The following is a 27,641-nucleotide window of genomic DNA, read 5'->3' as shown; positions in this document are numbered from 1 at the left end:
AACTAAGAAACTTGTTTTTCATTGGCCACATGTTTTTTATATAGTGATATTAAGGATATTACAAATTTTACTTCATAAATCTTACAAATCAGTATGTCAAAAAAAAATTAAAAAATTATTTATTATGTAGTTGAAGTCCACCAATAACATTCATTACTATATTATTTTGTAAATTTTATGTAAAAAAAATTATAATAGATTTAACATATTCCTTCTCAATATCGTTCATTTGTCTTTCACTTCTTTAATTAACAAACTTTTTTACAAGCATCAATAAAACTTAAAAGAGCCTCTCAATGAGACTCTGTGAGTTTGTGTACAACTCATAGCAATTCCCTTCTTTTTCATATATATATATATATATATATATATACATATATCGATATTACGGGTGGAAAGATTTGAACCATGGATCTCTCCACTAAAAATACTAAAAAAATACTAATTAAACTACAAAGTGCTTGGCAAACCATGACAATTTCATTCAAATAAAAATTTATTTTAATGTCATGTGTAAGTATGCAATGTTTTTTTTTTTTTTTTTTGAGAGAGTTTCAACTTATGGCATCTACTCCTGATAATAGTTTTTTATTATCAGACCAAGACACTAACCAGTTTTTGGTATAAGCGGGAATTAAACTCCAGATCTCTTATATAACCATTAGAGATTTTACCAATTAAGCTATCTGAAACCTACTAAGTATGCAATGTATAGACAAAGCAATAATGTCAAGTGTAAGTAATTATTCCATGGGAACCTTAAGAAAGAGTTGTTATAAAGAAGTTTAAAAACTGAAATTCTTATTTTTAGTATAGGTTACATGGTAAAAATAACTATCTTCTTACAAAATGTCTCAAAGGACTTGGAAATAGAGAGGGGTAGCTTGTATGAAGTTTAAAAAACTACTCTATTGCCATGTGGAGTAGTTATTGATTATAAATTACTAGATTTTTACCAATAAAATCTACCCATGAAAAAGGGATCATAAATCAGTCACAATCCAACACCAACACTTCAACATGTTATATTTTATCTTAGGAGTACTGTAGTTGATTTGCATTTCCTTATTTCCATTCACTTAGTGTCAATTCTTGCCTTAGGCGAGTTAGACAATCGCTTAAGGCCAATTAGGTTAGTTCTTTGATTCCCCAAAAAAAGGTAAATTATGTAAAATGAACAAATTAAACCTCAAATATAGCCCCCCCCCCAAAAAAAAAAAGGTGGCAAAGCTCACATTATAAATTTTAGGTACTCAGGCTGCTGCCAGTATTGAAGGTATTTTAGGTAGCCAATAAAAGCTTCATCTTCAAAATAGCGATTTTGAGCCAAATCTGCGTTAGAGTAACAGACAAGACATCAGGGAGAAAGAAAACACACACACAAAGAGAATAGAAAAGGAGACACCAGCATTCAATGCTTACATCTCTACACACTTAAATAATTTTTAAGAACACAAAAAGAAAAACATATCCAAGCATTAACAGAGGTGATCATTGCCAATATGAAGCACTAAGCCACTAACACTATCTGGCTTTGTCTGCGCATTGTGAGTGTGAATACTCTTTGCATCCAAAAAACAAAACAAGGCATTAGGGAGAGAGAAAACACACACACAAAGAGACAAAAAGAAACACCAACATTCAATGCTTAGATTTCTAGAAACTTAAAAGATTTTTAAAGAAAAACAAAAAGAAAAACATATCTAACCATTAACAGAGGTGATCATTGCCAACAGGAACCACTAACACTACCTACCATGTGCTTGTCTGTGTAGTGTGTGTGTGTGTGAGTGAATATTCTTTGCATCCAAAAAACAATTGTGACCCTAGTTGACACTTTAAAATTTTGACTCTTGTTTGGGGAGGCTGCCATGACATCACTCCTATTCACAATAACTCCAACATGATACTATCACTTGCAACCTCATCTGTCCCAAGATCCCAAAACTTCTACCTCTCTCTCTCTCTCTCTCTCTCTCTCTCTCTCTCTCAGACACAGACATACTCAAAAGTATTAACCATCCTGTTTATTCAGAAAAATCTGGAATAAAAACAAAAATAAACTTATGGGTGACATCTTAAAGGGTGGGGCTGGGGCCAGAGGTTCAATTCATATCATTTTCTGAAGGGGAAAAAAACAAATATGGACTAGACAACCTAATGAATCTAAAAGACCCCCTTAAATTCCTACCATATATAACATGAGTGCTAAATATGCAATGTACTTGCCATGAAACAAATGCTTATGCACTCAGTTTTTAAATGCCTAGGCTTGAAGTGAGTGCAAGCCAATCAAGGCCTCAGCAATCACCGCCATTTAATATGTTCCCAAAGTAGCAGTCGTAAAACTCCAATTTCCATTTCCTTTCTACAGAATAACGAGAAACTAAAAAAAGATCAAGAGAGTATTCTTATGATACCCCTTGGTTAGATTGTATGTTTTGCAGACGGGTGCTGAGTCCCACATTAACCCGAGTATGACTCGGGGCATTGCAGGGTTTTAAGTGGTGGAGATTGTGAAACCCCAGGCTGTGACAATTCTAGTACAAAAATGCTGAATATGCAGACATTGTATTTGTACAAGGCACTCAACAGGAAAGAAAACTGAACATTTTTGACAAATCTGAACACATACAGTGGATGTAGGTGGGATTAGCTAGACATTGGACAAATTCCAATTCAAGCAAAAATCGCTGCCTCCCATCATCTGGATCTTTATATAAAGTCGTTGGCCTGAAAAAAGTCATTCAGCAAAGGAAAAGAACCTTAAACTGTTAATTCCTTAATATCCCATTACGATCATTAGGACAAAGTTAAAACTAACTTACATAATTAACAGGAAAAACTAACTATTACCCATGAATTCTATCAGAAGACCATAAATTTGCTAGCTGAGAAAAAAATTAATTAATTAATTAATTTTTTAAATCCAACAAAATTTTGAATGTCATAATTTTTTGCTATGTACCTGAGAAAATAAAAAGACCCATTAATAAACTAAAACTAATTACACAACTATTAAGACTTAAATTAGCTGAGTTTTTCCCTACTTATTCATGGGATTCATATAAAATTTAAAAGAGAAAAAAAGAAAAAAGAAAGAAAATTATTTGCTTTGTTTAAAGGAAAAAGAAGAAAGGGCGAGATGATTACGAGGAAGGAGTAGAGGCTTCATCATCTTCTTCTTCTTCTTTAATAGAGGCCATTGATTGAAACTGAAGCCCTCCTTCACTATAAGAAAAACAAAAGCATATATAGGAGAGAAAGAGATCGCAAGGATTCTATCTCTACTTAAAAACACTTGAGTTTAGAGAGAGAGAGATATTAGAAAACCTTTGCAATGTACATCCGAGTTTCAAGTGAACTGAAGAGAAAAATAACCTCGTTTCTTAAGTTACATGTCCGAACTCAAACTCTCAAGTCTCTCAACTAAGCCAATTGGGCCGGGGAGGGACTGGCCCAATTGTTTGATAGGGGGACTGAAGGCCAGAAAAGGTGAAGACCCTGGTAACCATGCTATCTTCTCTCTCAAATCTCACCTTTATTATTATTATTTTTATTATAAATTTTAATAATAAAAAAAGAAGCTTATGTGTGTGGTCACTGCCTCTGCCTGCTTAAACTCTGTCATGTATGGTGTGGAATCACTCGAACAATAGTGAGGCTTGTCACTACTCGAACTCACAACTCTTGAACTTGCAAGTGTGATGGGTCACAAGAGCTTTCTACCACTAAGTTATGCCCTCAAGTATTCACTTCTATCTCACTTTGACATTGGGTTATTGCTATCTAACATTATTGAAAACGTACCATTAGTTAAGCCAAGTATAACTTTCAAGCAAAGGTAGATAGTCAAAAAATTGAATTCAACAACCATTCATAACCAAACACAATTTCATTAAATTTTTAGTATGATACCAAACGTATATTATGTCATAATGTATTTTTTTAGAAAACATTCTGTGAATGGAGGATCCAAACATAGCCTAAGACCAAAAAAAAAAAAAAAACATTCTTAATAGAGTTACTAAAATGGGGTTAGACTAACTTGATCATTGGAAGAACCATTTGTTCATAAATATCAAAATTTTCTACGTTTTATTTTTTTTCATAAATAATGAAAGAAAAAAAAGGCAAATATGCCACAAATATAGTTGCTAATGACAAAGTCATAAAGGTTTCTATTTTATTTTTCTTGGGGAAGAGTTTAGGTTCAATTATTAAGGTAACACATTTATTTTTTGGCTAGATAAATAATAGGTGAGTGGAAAGGTGAGATTCAAACCCTAGAAATTGAGCACCACAAAGGATGTCAATTCCACCAGGCTATTACTTGAATCCCAAAATGATAGATAACACCTTTTGTTTTACATTGATCTATGTATATTTGGAACTAAAACTTTGTTGTTATTACTAAATCTATATTCTCCATCATTATGATTTATGACCAATATTCTGACCTGTGGATTTACATATTTGATACATTAAAGTAAATTTTGAACTAGAAATAGCGTCAAATTTGCAATATAATTGTTCTAATTGTCAGAGATTTGAAACCAAATTCGTTTCTAGAACTAAAAAAGTGTCTCATTTGCTATTCAGTTAGGCTTCCTTCCATGATTTGCCAATCTTAGTTTACAACAAATACACGAGCTTAACTAAAATTGTTCCCCCAGCTCATCTTTCAATTTTTTTTTTTTACCATAATCTCTTATGCCATCTTGGGAATATCATGCCAAGTTCCAATAAGAAGAGAGCTAAATATGGCTAGGATAAAAGGAGTAATGGAGTTTACTACTCTCAAAAAACTCACACTCAATTTTTCCCTCTGGGGTTGCAGACAAAAAACACATCCTGACAACAAACTCAAAACCACATCCATAGATCATTTCTATGGACATTTATGTCAAAGGTGCGGAAAATATTATTATATGGACTTATATCATGATACTTTCCCACACATCTGGACTCTGATTGCAATAAATAATGAAAAATTGAACTCAGTTCAGAGTTCAGACCATGTTACACAACAATCTCATACCATATTCAATAACAAGATAGCTCTGCCTTTTGATGAACATGTCTACCATAATAAATTTGGCAAAATTAATTTCCATAATTCACAACTAGAGTACATCATTTAAGTCAAATTTTTGGTGAACTTGAATTCTTCAATGTCTGAGCTCATTCAAACTGAATTGAAAATTACAAATCTAGCAGAACTTATAGAGGCCTAAAAATTCTTCACTACAATAAATATTTAAAATCTTTGCCTCTTTTTATCCCCTCCAAAGCAGGTAATTGTACAATATGATAAACATAATAATACTACGCGCTCAAATTCAGGAAGGAAGATCACATTAACCAATAATAACCATTATACATTGTATAGTAATGGTTTTTCTCACAATTGTGGCCACCAGTAAAGTAAGATTCAGCATTAATATGGCCTGTATCGCACGGGTCTTCTGAACCTTGGAACCCTTCTGCACATAAGGACAAATGAATAAATCACATTGAGCAACATGAAATTTTGGTGCAGATGAAAATCATGAGTGGAAGTCAAGTATGGGCTAAGCTAGCCACTCCAATGAGGCAATGACAAAAGTACAAATAAATGAACAAGTTATATGAATGGTCTCAATTGTAAATTTGCAATTTGAGCTGGCTGTTGAATTGTATATTATGTATAAACTATAAAGGTGGCTGGTAAATTTGTCATGAAACAGGAAGGTTTGGTGTCTAGGAAGCAAAGAGTGCCTAGATTGATAATGGAAAAGATGACAGCCTAAAACCATGTACCCAAAAAAAAAAAAAAAAAAAATGAAGAAGGTACAGACACCGATAAAACAGCCATAAAGAGATTTGCATCACCATATTCCTACACGCATTCTTGTTAGCATGGACTCTCTCTCTCTCTCTCTCTCCCTCTCCCTCTCCCTCTCTCTTTGCCACATGGACCATAACTCGCAATATAACCCACATTAGTAAGAACTACTATTCTAGCAACAAATTGATTCTGCTAACCAAAGGAGGATTTTTTTCCCTCACAAATGAAATGAACTGGGCAAAAAAATAATATTCATCTGAAATTTAATAATTCATATGTACACTACAATGTATTTAAAACTTTAACAAACTGGAAGCCAAAGATAGCAAAGTTAGTAGACACTCCATTTAATTTCAGTGAAAAAGTTCAATTCCCATGTTAATTTCTTTTCTATCCTTCCTCACAACCAAACTCAGTAAAATTCGAGTGCTTACCCATAACCTTATGGAGTATAGACAGGCACTAAGGGCCTCCAGGGTCGAAAACCTAAATATGGGTTAGGTCGCCTTCCCCGATACTGTTTCATTCCAGGAACGTTTGTTCGCTTAGCAGAGACCTATACAAAACCAAAACCTCCAACTATGATCAAAAAAGTATATTCATGAAGTAATCAATAGCACAAAAGAAGACTGAAAGACCTTCAATTGACAACCATGCAACTCAGACTCATTTAACAGGAGAGCATTCTGAACAGCATCAATTTCAACAAATTCAACATATGCAAATCCTTTTGGTTGCCCACACTTGTCAGTCAAAATAGTCACTCTGTTCACTGTTCCACAAGATTGAAAGTGCTGCTGGACTTCTTCAGGCGTACAAGCATAGTCAACCTGATTGATAATAGAAGACCAAAATTAATGTGCACTTCAAGTCTCATAATTTTCTAAGAGCATTATACAAATGAAGCATCATGAAATGAAAGTCACTGTAACTATTCTTAAAATAGTAATTGAAGTCCAAAGCAACCCTAAACAAATTAAACATGCACCATATAAAGTATGCATGTGTCAACCAAGTGCTAACATTTAGTTTCTTCAAATATACAAATGTGTGTAATTTCACTTGAGAGGGTCCAGAGCATAGCTAATAACTTTGAGAAAATGAAGGGGGTTCATTATGAGAGAAGAGTATTTTATGCATGTAGTAATAACTTAAACTACTTGATTAATGGATCAACATAAATATCAATATACCCTTAAACAGTGATTTATTTATTCTTAAATAGTAAGTAAAATTCATTCAAAAATACAAGAGAGGCACAATCCCATTGTATGTGAAGGGTACAAAGAAGTAGCCAAAACAAAGAAAAAGGAAAATATACAAAGGAATTAAGCTAGACATTATCATTAAGTCCAATAGACTAAAAGGAGTAAAAGTGAGCTGCTGATGACATCCATTCATATAAGGTCTTGAGAAATGAAAACTTGAGATATACCCACAAAAGATAACCTGGTTACTGAAATTTAAAATAGAATATGTCAAGTCAAGTGAAAAAACAAATGACAGATAAGCACCATTTTCTAAACCAATCTACTACGTTGGTATCTATGCTTACTAAGTTAACACTATATTATATTCTCAATGGAAAATTCCTTCTTTCAACTTGGTAGCAGCACCAAAAGAAAAAATCCAATCAGTTACCATTCAAATTGATATGTCCTTGTACAAAAGATACTCTATATAAATATGTCAAATAAATGGAGAAAAGATATATAGCATATAAATATTGAAATTTGTTTAGAATACAATTTGGAAGCATTGGAATTAAAATAGGCAAGAAAGGGATTGTTAAAATCTCACATTGACAACATAAATGGACTGTGCATCCACCTCCTCCTTTTCAGCCTGAGTTGCAGAAGAACCGGATGAATCTTCATACATATTGAAAATGAAGATATTAATCAACTAAATATTTCAAATATACTTACTTAAAGAGTCAATATTGTAAGGAAATTTACATCCAGCACAAGACAACAAGAGGAAATGTGCAGAAAACAACAATCATACATGCCATCTATGGTTCAAAATGATTTTTAATCCAATGGCCTATTGCATGATTCTATGAAAATCAATAAGAACGTAGATCAATTCATAGGTTTCTATGAAAAGACCTAGCAATTATGTTCTTAAGATTGCTTTTTGATTAGATGCTGTAATTGGTTCTCTACTTTTACTTCTCTGATTAATTTCTTAGATCGACTGAATTCAGAGGCTAGAATATATATATAGGTTTTTCCTCCTTTATCTTGGCGTTTCCCTTGTATAGATGTCATGCACCAGACTTGCACCCCCCCCCCCCCTTCTCTCTCTCTCCACCCTTTTGCACTTACTAATGAATTTCTACCTTATCAAGAAAAAATGTAGCAATTATAGAGTATATAGTTTTTTTATATATATATATAGGTAGGCAGTGTGGGAGGGGGAGATGCGGTTTGTGAACCACAGACATGGGGCACCACAAAGGATACCATTACCACCAGGCTATGATTCCTTATAGATTATATAATACATCTTAGACACGAAAGTCTGAAATTATTAATTAGAAATTCATACTTGCCCAACCCATGACTGCTAACAAGGATGATAAATTCAGTTTCTTTTCCCCATTGACTCATTAGAAATAAGCTTCAAATATAAATGAGAATGAACTGATCTAGACATTACAAGTATATTGAATGTCCCAGGCAGAAGCAAAAGGCTAACTTATATTTTAAATACCAGTGAAAGACTAGAAAGCATGAACGCGGCTGGGAGGGTGCCGCACCCGAGTCCCCCGAGTCCGACGCGGCCTGACGCGGGACGCGGCGTCCGACGCGGTTGACCGCGAGACGGTGCCGCGTCTGATTTTTTTTTTTTTTTTCTCAGATTTGCGCCAACGAGGCTCAATTCGCGCCGACGAGGCTCGATTCGGCCAGAATCGGCTTCGATTCGGCCAGAATCAGTCCATATCGACCGTATCAGATCGTATCGGCCGACGACCGATACGGCCGAAATAAGCCGGAAACGGCCGAAACAGGCCGATATCGGCCTTAAAACTCGCCGAAACAGCCAAAATTCTGACTTCAGAGGCATAGTAATGTGTTTCTTGCCTTCTTCTTTCTTTGTTTTGTGAATCAAGGAATAACAATGTGTTTTTTATGAATATTTTAATAGTAAAAATATATAGAAAATATAAATAAAATATTTTTAATAATTTTTTAATTGCCGAGTCCCGCCGCACCCGCACCCTACTTTTTCAAAAATTGCCGAGTCCCGCACCCGCACCCGCACCCGAGTCCCGAAACACACCCGTGCTTCATAGGTGAAAGATACAATATTATGGTCCTAATATATAGCTAGAAAAGGGAAACAAAACCACAATCACTTATATATTAGCAAATTAGGATGAAATTTCAAGTTCAAGTAATTTTAGAATCATTTGTGTTCTTGGCTCTTAGTATTTCTAATGGCCTTCCCAAGTTTATAAATTAGACTTGCCTTTTGTTGAATATTAAAAATTTTGGACCATTTAAAATGGATGTGCAGGAGCAATTTCACAAGATCCAAGGTAAAAAGCAAAACAAAATTCAGTGTTGTATTTAGGGATAAACGACACACATTTTAGGGACCAGATTATTTAGATCTTGCTGTATGGGCAAGGGAAACTCTGAGTGAGAAACTTGGGATTAGCTAGAAATTGGACAAATTCTAATTCAAGCAAAAACCGCTGCCTTCCATCATCTGGATCTTTATATATAGTCGTTGGCCTGAAAAAAGAACCTTAAACTGTTAATTCCTTAATATTCCATTACAATCATTAAATCTCATCTCTCCTTTTTTTTTTTTAAAATATATATATATATATATATTTTATCTTTTTATTTTTTTTAATTATAAAATTTAATAATAAAAAAAGAAGCTCATGTGTGTGGTCACTGCCTCCGCCTACTTAAACCTTGCCATGCATGGTGTGGAATCACTTGAACAATAGTGAGACTTGTTACTACTCGAATCTACAACTCCTAAACTCGCAGGTGTGATGGATAATAAGAGCTTTTTACTACTAAGTTACATCCTCGAGTGTTCTCTTCTATCTCACTTTGACATTGGGTTATTGAAATATACTATCTCCTCTCTTTCTCAACTTTTCCTATCTAATGTTATTGAAAATGTAGCATTAGTTAAGCTAAGTATAACATTCAAGCAAAGGTAGACAGTTAAAAAATTGAATTCAACAACCATTCATAACCAAACACAATTTCATTAAATTTTTAGTATGATACCAAACGTATATTATGTCATAATATATTTTTTTAGAAAACATTCTGTGAATGGAGGATCCAAACATAGCTTAAGACAAAAAAAAAAAAAAGGTGTTTAAAAAAAAAAGAAACATTCTTAATAGAGTTACTAAAATGGGGTTAGACTAACTTGATCATTGGAAGAACCGTTTGTTCATAAATATCAAAATTTTCTAGGTTTTATTTTATTTTTTTCATAAATAATGAAAGAAAAAAAAAAGGTAAATATGCCACAAATATGGTTGCTAATGACAAAGTCATAAAGGTTTCTATTTTATTTTTCTTGGGGAAGAGTTTAGGTTCAATTACTAAGGTAACGCATTTTATTTTTTGGCTAGATAAATAATAGGTGAGTGGAAAGGTGAGATTCAAACCCTAGAAATTGAGCACCACGAAGGATGTCAATTCAACCAGGCTGTTACTTGAATTCCAAAATGATAGATAACACCTTTTGTTTTACATTGAATCAATTGGGAAAACTTAAGTCATAACACCTAAGGAATTGCCCATGAGTTTTTCTCTCCTTGTTAAGCCCATATTTGGGACTAAAACTTTGTTGTTATTACTAAATCTATATTCTCCATCATTATGACCAATATTCTGAAATGTGGATTTACATATTTGATACATTAAAGTAAACTTTGAACTAGAAATAGCATCAAATTTGCAATATAATTGTTCTAATTGTAAGAGATTTGAAACCAAATTCGTTTCTCAAACTAAAAAAGTGTCTCATTTGCTATTCAGTTAGGCTTCCTTCCATGATTTGCCAATCTTAGTTTACAACAAATACACGAGCTTAACTAAAATTGTTCCCCCAGCTCATCTTTCAATTTTTTTTACCATAATCTCTTATGCCATCTTGGGAATATCATGCCAAGTTCCAATAAGAAGAGAGCTAAATATGGCTAGGTTAAAAGGAGTAATGGAGTTTACTATCAAAAAACTCGCACTCAATTTTTCCCTCTGGGGTTGCAGACAAAAAACACATCCTGAAATCAAACTCAAAACCACATCCATAGATCATTTCTATGGACCTTTATGTCAAAGGTGCGGAAAATATTATTATACGGACTTATATCATGATACTTTCCCACACATCTGGACTCTGATTGCAATAAATAATGAAAAATTGAACTCAGTTCAGAGTTCAGATCATGTTACACAACCTCATACCATATTCAATAACAAGATAGCTCTTCCTTTTGATGAACATGCCTACCATAATAAATTTTGCAAAATTAATTTCCATAATTCACAACTAGAGTACGTCATTCAAGTCAAATTTTTGGTGAACTTGAATTCTTCAATGTCTGAGCTCATCCAAACTGAACTGAAAATTACAAATCTAGCAGAACTTATAGAGGCCTAAAAATTCTTCACTACAATAAATATTTAAAATCTTTGCCTCTTTTTATCCCCTCCAAAGCAGGTAATTGTACAATATGATAAACATAATAATACTACTTGCTCAAATTCAGGGAGGAAGATCACATTAACCAATAATAACCATTATACAACGTATAGTAATGGTTTTTCTCATAATTTTGGCCACCAGTAAAGTAAGATTTAGCATTAGTATGGCCTGTACCGCATAGGTCTTCTAAACCTCGGAACCCTTCTGCACATAAGGACAAATGAATAAATCACATTGAGCAACATGAAATTTTGGTGCAGATGAAAATCATGAGTGGAAGTCAAGTATTGGCTAAGCTAGCCACTCCAATGAGGCAATGACAAAAGTACAAATAAATGAACAAGTTACATATGAATGGTCTCAATGGTAAATTTGAAATTTGAGCTGGCCGTTGAATTGTATATTATATATGAAGGTGGCTTTTGTTATGAAACAGGCAGATTCTGTGTCTAGGAAGCAAAGAAAACCTAGATTGATAACGGAAAAGATGACAGCCTAAAACCATGTACCAAAAAAATAGATTAAAAAGAAGGTACAGACACCGATAAAACAGCCATAAAGAGATTTGCACGACCATATTCCTACATGCATTCTTTTTAGCATGGACTCTCTCTCTCTCTCTCTCTCTCTCTTTGCCACATGGACCATAACTCGCAATATGAACCACATTAGTCAGAACTACTATTCTAGCAACAAATTGATTCTGCTAACCAAAGGCGGATTCTTTTTCCCTCACAAATGAAATGAGCTGAGAAAAAAATAATTCATCTGAAATTTAATAAATCATATGTACACTACAACGTATTTAAAACTTTAACAAACTGGAAGCCAAAAGATAGCAAAGTTAGTAGACACTCCATTTAATTTCAGTGAAAAAGTTCAATTCCCATGTTAATTTCTTTTCTATCCTTCCTCACAACCAAACTCAGTAAAATTCTAGTGCTTACCCATAACCGTATGGAGTATAGACAGGCACGAAGGGCCTCCGTGGTCGAAAACCTAAATATGGGTTAGGTCGCCTTCCCCGATACTGTTTCATTCCAGGAACGTTTGTTCGCTTAGCAGAGACCTATACAAAACCAAAACCTCCACCTATGATCAAAAAAGTAAATTCATGAAGTAATCAATAGCACAAAAGAAGATTGAAAGACCTTCAATTGACGACCATGCAACTCAGACTCATTTAACAGGAGAGCATTCTGAACAGCATCAATTTCAACAAATTCAACATATGCAAATCCTTTTGGTTGCCCAAACTTGTCAGTCAAAATAGTCACCCTGTTCACTGTTCCACAAGATTGAAAGTGCTGCTGGACTTCTTCAGGCGTACAAGCATAGTCAACCTGATTGATAATAGAAGACCAAAATTAATGTGCACTCCAAGTCTCATAATTTTCCAAGAGCATTATACAAATGAAGCATTGCAAAATGAAAGTCACTGTAACTATTCTTAAAATAATAATTGAAGTTCAAAGCAACCCTAAACAAATTAAACATGCACCATATAAAGTATGCATGTGTCAACCAAGTGCTAACATTTGGTTTTTTCAAACATACAAATGTATGTACTTTCATTTGACAGGGTCCAGAGCATAGCTAATAACTTTGAGAAAATGAAGGGGGTTCATTATGAGAGAAGAGTATTTTATGCATGTAGTAATAACTTAAACTACTTTTTTTTTTTTATAGGTAATAAACTTTATTGAAAATAAAAGTACAATGAATTTACGATAGTAAACTCACTGCACTAAAAAGAATACAAACTAATCAAAAAGAAATACAAAAGGAATTAAGAAATTCAAACAAGGAATGACAATGCGTAAACCCCCAAATACGAGACCAGTCAAACAAAGTCTGAAGTAGCAAAGACTTCACACAGTCAACAGTTCTCTCAGTTTCCTCAAAGGTACGGGCATTCCGCTCCTTCCAAATTAACCACATAAGACACGTTGGGATCATATTCCACACCTTCAAAGTGCGACTCCCCAACCAATTCCACCATGCAAAGTGAAGAGAAACAACATTTTTTGGCATCACCCACTGAACCCCAAACAAACGAAGGACTTCACTCCACAAGGTATGAGCATACTTACAATGGATCAGTAAATGATCCATAGTTTCCTCATCACATCGACAAAGGAAACACCAATTGACAAGAGGTAACTTCTTAACGAGGTTGTCGATAGTAAGAATCCCACCCCTAGCAGCTGTCCATAAAAAGAAAGCCACCCTTTTAGGTACCTTAACACACCAAATGCTCTTCCAAGGAAAAGGCACCAACGGGGCTGCTAGCAATGAAAAATAGAAAGAGTGCACATCAAAGTCACCACTACGATTCAAATGCCATGTCATGGTATTGTCACCCCCTCTAGGTAACTTAGATGAGATATGTGCAAAAAAATCAGAAAAGATCCCTATCTCCCAATCTTGAAAAGCATGACGGAAGCGTAAGTTCTAGCTTCTACCACCCCATCCGATGCAAACTCAAACATATCAGAAATCATAGCTGCCTTATCCACAGCAATAGCAAATATTGCCAGATATAAATCTTTCAAGGCAGTAGAGCTACTCCAAGGGTCATACCAGAATCTAATACAAAAATCCTCACCCGCCGCATACAACACATGACCAAAGAAGCTATCAGCCCCCTTCCTAATGTTCTTCCACATACCACATCCATGCGTCCCTCTAACAACTCTAGTACACCATCCCCCATTTGCCTCCCCATATTTGGAAGCTATAACCTGCCTCCATAAATGTGTGACCTCATTCCCAAATCGCCAAAGCCACTTCCCAAGCAAAGCTTGATTAAACAGCCCAATCTTCCGGATTCCCAAGCCACCTGCCTCCACTGGCCACACAACTTTCTCCCAAGCAACAAGTGAGAATTCAAAAACATCATTAGATTTTCCCCAAAGGAAATTCCTCTGAATCCTCTCTAATCTGTCCACCACATGTTGTGGAATAGTGAACAAAGATAAATAATAAGTAGGAAGGCTTGATAAGGTACTCTTCAATAAAGTAAGTCTACTCCCTTTTGATAAATATAACTGCTTCCAACCTGCGAGCTTCCTTTCCATCCATTCAATGATAGGGTTTCATATTGAGGAATCCTTATAATGTGCTCCCAAAGGCATGCCCAAGTAAGACATGGGTAAACAGCCAACCTTACAACATAAAATACAGGCTAAGGCATCCAAATTCCCAACCTCACCAACCGGCGTAATCTCACTCTTACCAACATTTACTTTCAATCCTGTGATAGCTTCAAAGAAAATTAGAACCATACGAATATGTAATAATTGTTCCTTGGATGCCTCACAAAAAAGAATAGTATCATCAGCAAACAAAAGGTGAGAGATATGCAAACCTCCACTTGTATTGGGACTTGCTTGGAATCTACTAAGAAAGCCTCCATCTTCCATCCTTTTCAACAACTTACTCAACACCTCCATTTCCAATAAGAATAGGGGTGGAGATAAAGGATCCCCTTGGTGAAGACCACGGGAGCTGCCAAAAAAGCCAGCTAGAGACCCATTAATAAGCACTGAAAAGCATGTAGTAGAAATACACATTTTCATCCATCTCCCCCACTTCTCCCCAAAACCCATCCTCTCTCCATAAGGTAAAATAAGGCACTCCAACTCACATGATCATAAGCCTTCTCAATATCCAATTTAATAATTACACTCGGAATACTACTCTTCAATCTACTGTCCAAGCATTCATTTGCAATAATAACAGAGTCAAGAATCTGTCTTCCCCCAACAAAAGAATTCTGGGAGTTGGAAATAAGTTTATCCAAAACACAACAGAGTCTATTGCCAAGACCTTGGAAAGTAGCTTGTACAAACTACCCACAAGGCTGATAGGGCAAAAATCTCTAATATTGACTGCACTAAGCTTCTTGGGTATCAAACACAAAAAGGTGGCATTGAGAGATTTTTCAAAGATACATTCTTTGTGGAAGTCCGCAAAAAAAGCCAAGATCTCCTTCTCAAGGACACACCGCCATTTTTGAAAGAAAGCCATAGTAAAGCCATCTGGACCGGGAGCCTTATCACCCTTAGCCTCCCGTAGGGCTGCAATGATCTCTTCCTTCTCAAATTCCCTTGACTAATGGATCAACATAAATATCAAATACCCTTAAACAGTGATTTATTTATTCTTAAAAAGTAAGTAAAATTCATTCAAAAATACAAAAGCGGCACAATCCCATTGTATGTGAAGGGTACAAAGAAGGAGCCAAAATACAAAAAGGAAAATACAAAGGAATTTAGCTAGACATTAATCATTAAGTCCAATAGACTAAAAGGAGTAAAAGTGAGCCGTTGATGACATCCATTCATATAAGGTCTTGAGAAATGAAAACTTGAGATATACCCACAAAAGATAACCTGGTTACTGAAATTTAAAATAGAATATATCAAGTGAAAAATCAAATGACAGATAAGCACCATTTTCTAAACCAATCTAGTATATTGGTATCTATGCTTACTAAGTTAACAATATATTATATTCTCAATGGAAAATTCCTTCTTTCAACTTGGTAGCAGCACCAAAAGAAAAAATCCAATCAGTTACCATTCAAATTGATTTGTCTTGGTACAAAAGATTCTCTACATAAATATGTCAAATAAATTATAAATGGAGAAAAGATATATAGCATATAATATTGAAATTTGTTTAGAATATAATTGGGAAGCATTGGAATTAAAATGAGGCAAGAAAGGGATTGTTAAAATCTCACATTGCCAACATAAATGGACCGTGCATCCACCTCCTCCTTTTCAGCCTGAGTTGCAGAAGAACCGGATGAATCTTCATACATATTAAAAATGAACATATTAATTAACTCAATATTACAAATATGCTTACTTAAAGAGTCAATATTGTAAGAAAGTTTCTTCCAGCACAAGACAACAAGAGGAAATGTGCAGAAAAACAACAATCATACATGCCATCTATGGTTCAAAATGATTTTTAATCCAATGGCCTATTGCATGATTCTATGAAAATCAATAAGAATGTAGATCAATTCATAGGTTTCTATAAAAAGACCTAGCAATCATGTTCTTAAGATTGCTTTTCGATTAGATACTGTAATTGGTTCTCTACTTTTACTTCTCTGATTAATTTCTTAGCTCAGCTGAATTCAGCGGCTAGAATATATAGGTTTTTCCTCCTTTATCTTGGTGCTTCTCTTGTATAGATCTCATGCACCAGACTTGCCAAACCACTGATTCATTAGAAATAAGCTTCAAATATAAACGAGAATGAACTGATCTAGACATTACAAGTATATTGAATGTCCCAGGCAGAAGCAAAAGGCTAATTTATATTCTAAATACCCATGAAAGATACATTATTATGGTCCTAATATATAGCTAGAAAAGGGAAACAAAACCACAATCACTTATATATTAGCAAATTAGGATGAAATTTCAAGTTCAAGTCATTTTAGCATCATTTGTGTTCTTGGCTCTTAGTATTTCTAATGGCCTTCCCAAGTTTATAAATTAGACTTGCCTTTTGATGAATATTAAAACCTTTGGACCATTTAAAACAGATGTGCAGGAGCAATTTCACAAGATCCAAGGTAAAAAGCTAATAAAAAATTCAGTGTTGTATTTAGGGATAAACAAAACACATTTTAGTGCCAGATTATTTAGGTCTTGTGGTATGAGCAAGGGGAACTCTGAGTGAGAAACTTGGGAGTGTCTCCAATTACTAGCACACGACAACAGTTGTAAGCCTCTTAGTTAGAAGATTTCAAGCATAATTCAGTCTCTTTAGTTAGAAGACCCTTAACCTTAGAAAACTTTCAAGGCCTTTCTCAAAACACAAATGCTAATGGTAAGCAAACTTTTTTGTGGTGGTACATTTGGATGCAGCTTCTTGCTGATTGCTTATTAGCTGAAAGTTGGTTAAAGTATGGTTGTACCCTGAAAAATGAGGCTTAAAAAGCTGTACACAATCAAATAAACCAAAAGAAAAAGTTGAGGGTACACGAACTCATCAACTTTAGAAATTTGTCTGTTTACTATGATATAGTTTCAAACTTCTCCAGAACTGATTAAACTATAGTTTGGATCCATTCGTAATATAGATCCAAATTTACTTTATAGACTTTGGAAGCTGCTAGGAGCAGATTAGACCAGGTTGATTGGGTTTCTTCTGGCATGGATTCTAGGAGCTATTCTTGACACAGCTTTACTTCCTTGTTAGCTATTCAGAAGAGATTACCATGAAAGACAAACAGATTGAATGGGGATTTTAAAGGACACTCTCATAGTATCTTCTGCAAAGCTGTTATTGAAACCTGAGATCATTTAATTTTCAAATGCACAATTTCAAGCATGTAATAAAAATGTAAGCAGATTTGAGGTAAGTCAATTGATTCGCATGGGCCAAAAATTATCTTGCAGAGTAATAGATGTACTGATTTGGTTGCGAGGTTGGCTAGGAATGCTCATGTTTATCTCTTGTAGCATAAACTTCCAAATTCATCAAGTTCATATAGAGATGTTGCCCATGTGAGGTTGGCTAGGAATGCTCATGTTTATCTCGTCTAGCATAAACTTCCAAATTCATCAAGTTCATATAGAGATGTTGCCCGTGTCCTGAATTCTGTAAAGCAGGATCCTCTTTTCTTTTTTTTCTTTAAATTTAATTAAAAAAAACAGAGCCAAGTACCCTAAAGGTATACAAGAAAAATGCTTAAAATAGAATAAAAGTATTATATGGGATGTCTAGAAATTCTGTAAAAGAAAAAGAGGGTAAGATTAAACGTTGTCAACCAATTGATCGGCAACATCAGGAACAATATAGCCCTTGGATGGCTAGACAAAATAACCCTATTTTTGTTATATAATAAAGATTTATTGATATAAAATAAGAGACCCAAGTACGTAGGGAGTATACAGGGGTATACAAATCAAATACAAAAATTACATAAATCAAGTAAACCCATAGTTCGCCAGGCCCATCAAACAAGCAATCCTAGTACCTGAGACTACAAAATTTGGGCTTTGTTAATTTTCACAGCATCCAGAATTGATATTTCCTTATCTTGTTTGAGCCCCAAATCCATAGCCCTTCTCTTACATCATTTAAACCCCTAAATCCACAAAGTTATTTCTGGCTAATTGCCGCCTATTAATTCATCAAACCATCCTTAAACCATTAATCAAATTATGGCGGTATTCCACAATTTTCATACTCAGGCGGTGTTTGAGAAGAGTCTTAATGCTTCGTTCCTTGCCCTTATTCCCAAGAAAGTGGATGCAGTGGAGGTAAAGGACTTTCGGCCTATTAGCTTAGTTGGTGGGATTTATAAGATTATCTCTAAGGTGTTGGCTAATCGGCTTCATAGGGTGGTGCATGGGCTTATTTCGGATTCACAAAATGCCTTTGTGAAGGGCAGACAAATTTTGGACTCCATTTTGATTGCTTCTGAATGTATTGATAGTAGATTGAAGTCAGGAGTTCCAGGTGTGTTGTGTAAATTGAATGTGGAAAAGGCGTATGATCATGTGAGCTGGGATTTCTTAACATATATGCTTCAGCGTTGTGGTTTCTCAGAGAAATGGAGAAAATGGATAAGGTATTGCATTTCAATTGTAAAGTTTTCCATTCTAATTAATGGTAGTCCAACTGATTTCTTTGGAAGTTCTAGGGGGCTTCGGCAAGGAGACCCATTATTCTTGAAAGCACGGACGCGGCTGGGAGGGTGCCGCACCTAAGTCCGATGCAGCCTGACGTGGGACGCGGCGTCCGACGCGGTTGACCACGAGTCGGTGCCGCGTCTATTTTTTTTTTTTTTCTTGGATTTGCGCCAACGAGGCTCGATTCGGCCAGAATCGGTCCATATCGGCCGTATCGGATCGTATCGGCCGGCGACCGATACGGCCGAAATATGCCGGAAACGGCCGAAACAGGCCGATATCGGCCTTGAAACTCGCCGGAACAGCCGAAATTCTGACCTCAGAGGCATAGTAATGTGTTTCTTGCCTTCTTCTTTCTTTGTTTTGTGAATCAAGGCATAACAATGTGTTTTTTATGAATATTTTAATAGTAAAAATATATAGAAAATATAAATAAAAATATTTTTAATAATATTTTAATCGCCGAGTCCCGCCGCACCCACACCCTACTTTTTCAAAAATTGCCGAGTCCCGCACCTGCACCCGAGTCCCGAAATGCACCCGTGCTTCATAGCCATTATCTCCTCTGTTGTTTGATATTGTGATGGAAGCATTAAGTCGTTTGTTGGATGTGGCTGCCTCTGCTGGGCAATTTTCAGGCTTTTCTGTGGGTAGTACATCTGGCCCATCAGTGATGGTGTCTCACCTTTTATTTGCAAATGACACTCTGATTTTTTGTGATGCTGATCCTTCTCAAATTGCTAACTTGAAGGCGATTCTTGCTAGATTTGAGGGAGTGTCAGGGCTTCGTATTAATTTGGGGAAATTTGAGTTGGTACCCGTTGGTGGGGTGCAAAATTTGGAGGCTTTGGTGGGTCTGTTGGGGTGTGGGCAGTCGTCTCTGCCTTTGAAATATTTGGGCCTTCCACTAGGTGCTAAGTTTAAGGATTTAACTGTTTGGAATCCTATCCTAGAGGGAATGGAGAGGAGATTAGCAGGTTGGAAGAGACTATATTTATCTAAAGGGGGTAAAGTGACACTCATTAAAAGCTCACTCTCGCCTTTACCTACATACTTCCTTTCCCTTTTTCCTTTACCGGGTAAGGTGGCTAAGCGTATGGAGAAATTACAGAGAGATTTCCTATGGAATGGGATTGGTGGTGAACCTAAAATATATCTAGTTAAATGGGCCAAGGTTTGTAAGCCGATGTAAGTTGGGGGGTTGGGTATAAGACGTTTGGGAAGCTTTAATTCTGTCTTGCTAGGAAAATGGTTGTGGAGGTATGGCATGGAGACTAATGCTTTATGGAGGAGGGTTATAGAGGCAAAATATGAGAATATTTGGGGTGGTTGGTGTACGAAAAAGGTGACAAGTCCTCATGGGGTTAGCTTGTGGAAATACATTAGAAGTGGCTGGTTGAACTTCTCTAAACTCCTTGTATATGATGTGGGGGATGGTACTAGAGTGAAATTTTGGAAGCATTTGTGGTGTGGGGATTGTACTCTCCAAGAGGCTTTTCCAGAGCTTTATTGTCTTAGTAGGTCAAAGGATTCCTCGGTGGCTGAAGTTATGGGTTGGTCTGCTGGGAGATTTCATTGGAATGTGCAATTTCGTCATCCACCTCAAGATTGGGAAGAAGCCTTTGATCGGTTTATGGGGTTGGTCTATTCTTTGATAGTACGGGGTTTTGGCCCAGATAAGGTTTGTTGGAAGCCTGCAAGGAACAGAGGTTTTGAGGTTAAAGGATATTATAGCTCCTTTTACCCTCCTACTCCTGTTTCTTTCCCATGGAAAATGATATGGCAATCGAGGGTTCCTCCTAGGGTGGTTTTCTTTCCTTGGTCTGCTTCCTTAGGTAAGATCTTAACAACAGACAACCTTCGTAAAAGACGTGTGATAGTGCTTGACTGGTGCTATATGTGTAAGAGATGTGGGGAGTCGGTAGATCATCTTCTACTTCATTGCCCCGTAGCTTGGGAGTTGTGGTCTTTGGTTTTCTGCTTGTTTGGTATCCAATGGGTTATGCCTCATCATGTTCTTGAGTTGTTTGAGGCTTGGCAAGGAAATTTTGCACGACATCGTCACATTGATGTTTGGAGATTAGTGCCTCAATGCTTGATTTGGTGCATTTGGCGAGAAAGGAATGCTAGAAGCTTTGAGGATTGTGAACGTTCTTTGCTAGAGCTTAAGTCTTTTTTCTTGCACACTCTCTTTGATTGGAGTGTGGTCTTTTCTCATTTTTCTTGTTCTTCTTTTTCTATTTTTCTTGACTGTTGTACTTTTGTTTCATGATTTGCGCCCCCATAGTACATCCCCAATGTACTCGGTTTGACACTTTTTCTATTATTAATAATATTCTTACGTTACTTATCAAAAAAAAAAAACTCACAGACAATTCATGCCTCTAGTTTTCATAATTCCCACACCCTCTCTCCTTTGAAGCACTTCCACCAGCCCTCCCAATCTCCGATGTATAACCTCCCCCATCTTCCTTCACAAAACAATAATCTTAACTTTTGAGTTCATGCATCAAAGACTCTAGATGTAAAAGGGCTATATATGAAAAGTGGGGAGTTTCTATAACTATAGTGTCAGTAATGGGTGTACAAAATAGCTACTTATTACTTGTAAGACGGGTGGTTTTAATTTGGCACATTTAGCTTGTAGGTGCCTTAGCTTTTGTTTGTTGGATGTCAAAGTCAGCACTAGTGGTGCTTTGCATAATGACCCTCTTTGCTTTGCATTAAATCTTATTTATCCCCCTCCCAAAAATAAAAGGAAGAATTAGAAATGTGACAACCTAATTAACATTAATTGTCCATGTACATAGACTTTTACATGATATTCTCCCATGCTTGTTTCTCCTATAAAACCAGTAAGTAAGCCAAGGAGCTCTGCTCAAATGGCACCTCCTCCCCTTGTAAGGGCAAAGTGGAGGGTGAGACACAGGTTCAAGACTAACTAGTTGCATGTGTAAAGAATCCGCTAAAGTAAATCTTAGCATATGTTTCAATCCTTAAAATACATATAAAAGTTTATTTCTTTTTTTTTTAACAAGTAAAAGATATTTTATTATAAAAGGACTTCTTCAAGTTCATATACAATGGACACAAAGAAGTGTAAAGAATTACAAAGAATAAGTTATTGTATATGGAAGTGTAGCAACTCTTAAAATTGGCAATGGAATTACAATTGGTAAAACCCCATGCACGAGACCAATCAAACAAAGATCTAATAAACAATGCTGCAATTGAGTCACCAAACTATCTACATCCTCAAAAGTACAACGATTTTTTTCCCTCCACAATGTTCACATCAAACATAAAGAGACTAAATTTCAAATATCCTATGAATGTTTTCCAACCCAGTTCTTCCAACCAAATAAAAGATCAACACGGCAACACCTTTTTAGTAACACTAACTAAACCTCAAAAGATCTAAAAGCAAAACTCCATTGGCTGGGTTTTTTGTTTATGGTAGTGGCTGGGTTTTTGTATTAATGGTGGTGGCTGGGTTTTTTGTTTAATGGTGGTGATGGGTTTTTTGTTTATGGTGGTGGCTGAGTTTTTTGTTTAATGTTGGTGGTGGGTTTTTTGTTTCTTGTGATGGCTGGGTTTTTTGTTTATGGTAGTGGCTGGATTTTTGTGTTACTAGTGGTGGCTGTGTTTTTTGTTTAATGGTGGTGGTGGGTTTTTTGTTTATGGTGGTGGCTGGGTTTTGTGTAAATGGTGGTGGCTAGTTTAGTGTAGTGTAACAGTAAAACAATCCACCGTCTCCCTGCTGCACTGACAAATACAACACCATCCTATTTAGGAAAAACCTCAAATAATGAGATTGTCAAATGTAAGGATCTTTCCCCAAGTTGTTGTCCCTACAAAGGAGACCCTCCCTTGAAGCCTTAATACACCAAATACTCTTTCACGGGAAAGAAACTGCACAGGTACCCCATAAAGCAGCATAAAAGAGCAAACATCAAATTCACCACTCCCTTTTAGTCTCCAACTAATTCTATTACAATCCTCTCTCCTTGTGATATTTCAGTAAAGAAGATTTCCAACTCCTAATCATTAAAGTCTACAAAATCTGACATTCCAACACCACAACTCCCCATCTATTTGACTAACCAATGCAGAATAAACTGATGCATCTCTAGCTATGGAGCATGCATAAAAGTCTAGAAACAACACCTTCAAAGGATGATCCTTGCACCAGATGTCATGAGTGCCAAAACTGTACTTGGTTACCATCTCCTACATCAAAGTACACACAATGTAGAAGTTTGTCCCATCCCACCTTAGTGTTTTTCAGTAGGCTATAACCATGAGTCTACTTTGTAGCTCTTACTCGTCTTCACAAATGTGTATGTTCTGTCCCAAAGCACCAAAACCATTTCCCGCAACAAGGCTTGATTGAAGGTTCCTATCTTCCCTACACCCAACCCTCCATTAGCAATAGGAAAGCAAACTCAATCACACCAAATCAAATGAAATTCCAACTCATCCCCCAAACCACCCCACAATAATTTCCTCTATAATCTCTCTACCACATTTGCCACACAAGTGGGGATGGTAAACAAAGAGAGATAGTACATAGATAAGCTCGAAAGTGTACTCTTCAAAAGAGTTATCTTATCTCCCCATAACAGCTACCCATCTTCTCTAAAATTCTATTCCATACCCTTTTTGCCTAAAAAGGATTTCAATTTATTTCCTTTACTCACCTTTTCTTGACAAAAACGACAACCAACATTAATTATAGTTCAATCAAAAAAGGCAGGGCATACTAATTTCAATTAAAACTAGATAACAGCAGGATTACATTAAATCACTCAAATCATAAATTATTGAATGAACACTCATATAAGAAACTAATATTACAATGAATACAAATCTAGAGAGAGGGAGAGACCTTGAACGGCACCCATCTCTTTCTCGACTTTGGCCTGCATTTCGCGAAGAGCACCGGCTTCTTCTTCGATCTCTTTCAGCCTCTTCTTCATGTCCTCCAAGTCCTATACATTAAAAAAAAAAAAAAAAATCAAATTAAAAAAAAAAAAAGAAAGTAGAAAGAGAGAAAGAGTGTGTGTGGTAGTAGTGAAGTAAAAGAAGAAGAAGAAGGGGGGACCGACCTTGGAGTTAGGGTCAGGACCATCTTCTTGTTCCTGAAGTTCGTAATCACCACCGGCGGACATGTCGACGTCAGCGTCCATCTCGCCCTCGTCGGGGATTTCGCCACCGTACACTTCGTGCTCGTGCTCGTGCTCTTCTGGATCTTGCTCGTGCTCCATCTCTCTTTCTCTATCTCTCAGTCTCTGGGTGGGTGTATAGTATTTTAGTGTGTGTGTGTGTGTGTGTGTGTGTAAGAGAGAGAGAGAGAGGGGCTGTTGCTGGTTTAAGAGTAGCGTTTTGTCTTTGTTTGGTTTATATGTGTTTTCGGGGGATTTGGGATCGGGCGGTCGATGGAAAGTGAGAGAGAGAGAGAGATATTGGAGATTTGGTTTTTGGGGGAGAAAAGGCTTGAAAGAAAGAAAGCTCAAGTTTGTTTGTTATTTTTATGAACCGTTAGGGGTATTTTTGGGCTCTTATTTTCTCCAATTACGCTCTAGTTCTTGGATTGTGTTTTTAGGGTTTTAGAGCTAGTCTATCACCGTTCTTTAAATATCCAACAATTTTTTTTGTGTGTGGAATCTCCTGTCTCACGCATAAAGTTATTAGTGGAGGAATCATTTACATCAATTCATGTAAATTTGTGTAAAATAAATAATTTAAGGTGACTATTTTGAAAAGTGATTGTGTAAAAAATAAAAATAAAATGTAAGTTTTTATGTTAAAATAGATAATTTTTTTGCACAAGTTGATGCATATGCTCTTAGGGGTATATTTGGATTCTTTTTGTTTCCAATTACTCTAGTTCTTGGATTTTTTTTTTTTAGGGTTTTAAAGCTAGTTGAACACCTAACTATTCTATCAAATCTTCAGAGTTCTTTGAAGGAAAATGCTAAAGTCACAAAATATTTTACAAACTTTTTTTACAAATTGTTGATGTGATAGGTGGCTATTAGTAAGTAAAAATGTGATTTTAGTTGTGGACCCAGATAAGAACTAGTAAAAATTTACCACTTTAACAATTTGTAAAAATGTTATAATATAGTTTGTGCTTGTAACATCACTCTACTTTGAATACCTAACTATTCCTTTGAATTTGTGTAATCTCTTGTCCCACGAACCAAGTTATTAAAGGAGAAATCACCCACATTAGTTCATGTAAACTTGTGTAAATTTAGATTGTTGCTACAGTAATCATATAAATATACATAAAGTTACTATCCGTGTGCTACAAAGAGGGGGAGAAAGTAATAAAAAATTGATAAAGAAATACTATTTTAATGAAATATAGTGTAGAATAGATAATCTGATATGAATGTTTTTGAAAAGTGATTGTGTAAAATAAAAAAGGTAGGTTCTTATGTTAAAATAGATAAAAATGTTTGTACAAGTTGATGGGAATGCTCTTAGGTATATTTTTGAATTCTTCCATTTTCCAATTACTCTAGTTCTTGGATTATTTTTTAGGGTTTTAGAGCTAGTCAAACAACAAACTATTATATCGAGTATTTTGAGTTCTTTGAATACCTAACTGTCTCATATACCAAGTTATTATAAAGAGGAATCCTTTCAGAGGAATATAAATTCTTTATATCACTTTTTTTTACTTCACTTTATATTCCAAATAATCACTGTAGAGTTGGTATTTGTGGCCCAAGCCCAAAAACAATTAATTTGTAGAGTATGGGTGAAAGAGTTAGGTTAAGTATGGAATTGATAACAATGGATCACAACTTTCAAACACAAGCCAACATGAATTTATACGTAAAATCTGAAAATCCGAAGAGCTACACTATTGTATATCCGATGAACAAAAATCTTAGGGTTACAATCAAGCTCTCTTTTTTCCCTTCTTGTTAGGAGCTTCCTTCCTTTATATAGTCACCCTTCTCCTCATCTCCATCGTCCACTTGTTCCTCATCCATGAGTTTGCTTGAGTACATGTCACGTCAGACATCTTCTTTTAGCTCTGTGTGAGTGGCGGTAGATTAGGATGCACTGTTCAGGGGTCTTCTCCACATAAATGCGGCCAGAAAAGTTGCTGCAGTGCATTAAATACGGTGGTAGCAGCTTTCCCCTTAGATATTTCTCCATCCTTATCGTTCCATAGCATACTCAGAGCTTATCTTGATCAGGTGGAGTCCTCGGAAGGTCATTTTGGCCTTTCACACATTCAATTGATTTATAATATTGCGTCAGAGGATTACAACCTCTTCGGACAGGAGATATCCTCTTCGGATTGTGATAACTCTTCCTTCTGAAGGTCCCACTTCCAGACGGGCCTTGCCTTTTCCATCTTCTTCTTCTCGGTCGCAAAATAGCCCTCCTATGGGCCTTCGGCCCATTACGTTGGGCTGGGTCTTTTTCCCCCCACAATAGCCCCTCAAAATTTTAGTTTTTCCCTCGCATCCGAGGAGAAAAGGTAAGATTTTGATTTGCCACGCAAGAAAAAAGAGATAAAAATAAGAAAAATTAAGAAATTTAAAAGTGGGAAGTCATAAATAACCCCGTTTACACGCGCGAGGGCATAGAGACGCGCTCCTCATTATTGCCGCTGTAAGTCCCATATTCCCAAAGCGCTGTATCAATCACTCCAGGCGGCTTTTTGTCTTTTGCATCCAACGGTGGGTTGTTGATCAAACGACCAGGGTTCGTCTTCGGGATTTGGGCAGAATGAATGACACCGTTTCATCTGTCTCTGTATATAAACCTCTGAAGGAGGTTATTTTTCTTTACTTTACACATTCTCAGAGTATCCAGAGCATTCTCAGAGCACCCAGAGAGTCCCTTCCTTCGAAAGCCTTTCACGCCTCTTCGGATTTCTGCGTTCTTTACCTCCAAGATGTACAAAGAATTCATTTCGAGTTTAGGGACCTTACTCCAATCTTGTTTGTGTAAGTTTCGGCGTCTCCTAATCCTTTATTTTCTTCTTGGCTAACCTTTTCTCCCCTCAAAACCCTTCTTCTGTTCATTGCTTCAGTCACTCTCTTAGAAATGGGCAAATTCCAATATCTCGTCGATAGTCCGGCGTTGATAGAGGAATTCAAGCGAAATTATAATATCCTGCAGGGGGTAAATTTGAGGTATTGTCCTCCAGAGAGGATATTAACGGCCCAAAGAGAAGGAGAGGTTGTAGTTCCAATGATAGCCTTCATTGAAGGGGGAATGACCCTCCCAATGGGCTCCATCACCTTAAACTATCTCCGCAATCACAGGCTCTCTCTTGAGCAGTGCGCGCCCAACACCTTTAGGATAGTAGGGGCCTTCGATGCCTTGAACGTGCAGTTAGGACTAGGGCTAACTTGGCATGACTTAGCATACATGTATGAGTGTCGTGGCCAAAAAGGGGCGAGATACTATCT

At 36.2% G+C, this 27,641-nt stretch overlaps 2 protein-coding genes and 1 non-coding gene across 3 annotated transcripts; all 3 read right to left on the bottom strand.

Annotated features, from left to right (window-relative positions):
• Positions 1-1,220: 1,220 nt before the first annotated feature.
• Positions 1,221-3,378, bottom strand: LOC112019857 (uncharacterized). The gene is made up of 3 exons (XR_010625018.1): positions 3,154-3,378; positions 2,636-2,733; positions 1,221-1,332 (listed from the first exon to the last, which is right to left on the bottom strand). It is a non-coding gene; the product is annotated as an uncharacterized LOC112019857 (transcript).
• A 1,690-nt stretch (positions 3,379-5,068) lies between these two features.
• Positions 5,069-7,711, bottom strand: LOC112019849 (polyadenylate-binding protein 1). Its single transcript, XM_024052391.2, is given in 4 exon segments — positions 5,069-5,486; positions 6,265-6,386; positions 6,469-6,660; positions 7,631-7,711. Coding segments are annotated over 4 exon segments (441 nt in total). The 3' UTR covers positions 5,069-5,440.
• A 3,623-nt stretch (positions 7,712-11,334) lies between these two features.
• LOC112003064 (polyadenylate-binding protein 2) lies at positions 11,335-24,705 on the bottom strand. The gene is made up of 6 exons (XM_024035234.1): positions 24,303-24,705; positions 24,083-24,185; positions 16,278-16,348; positions 12,679-12,870; positions 12,475-12,596; positions 11,335-11,731 (listed from the first exon to the last, which is right to left on the bottom strand). Exons 1-6 carry the CDS (start codon positions 24,459-24,461, stop codon positions 11,686-11,688), a joined length of 693 nt encoding a protein of 230 aa, XP_023891002.1. The 5' UTR covers positions 24,462-24,705; the 3' UTR covers positions 11,335-11,685.
• Positions 24,706-27,641: the final 2,936 nt, after the last annotated feature.

Source organism: Quercus suber, unplaced genomic scaffold (genome assembly GCF_002906115.3).
Source record: "Quercus suber isolate HL8 unplaced genomic scaffold, Cork oak 2.0 scaffold_512, whole genome shotgun sequence".
Classification (NCBI taxonomy): Eukaryota; Viridiplantae; Streptophyta; class Magnoliopsida; order Fagales; family Fagaceae; genus Quercus; species Quercus suber.
This window is presented reverse-complemented; position numbering and strand designations above follow the sequence as displayed.

What these genes read in the sequence shown, in the direction of transcription:
- LOC112003064 (XM_024035234.1), bottom strand. Translation starts at nt 24,461, where the DNA reads ATGGAGCACGAGCAAGATCCAGAAGAGCACGAGCACGAGCACGAAGTG. An exon ending in GGTCCATTTATGTTGGCAAT is followed by an intron (nt 12,871 to 16,277) that starts GTGAGATTTTAA and finishes ATTATCAATCAG; the next exon opens with GTTGACTATGCTTGTACGCC. An exon ending in TGCATGGTCGTCAATTGAAG is followed by an intron (nt 12,597 to 12,678) that starts GTCTTTCAATCT and finishes GGTTTTGTATAG; the next exon opens with GTCTCTGCTAAGCGAACAAA.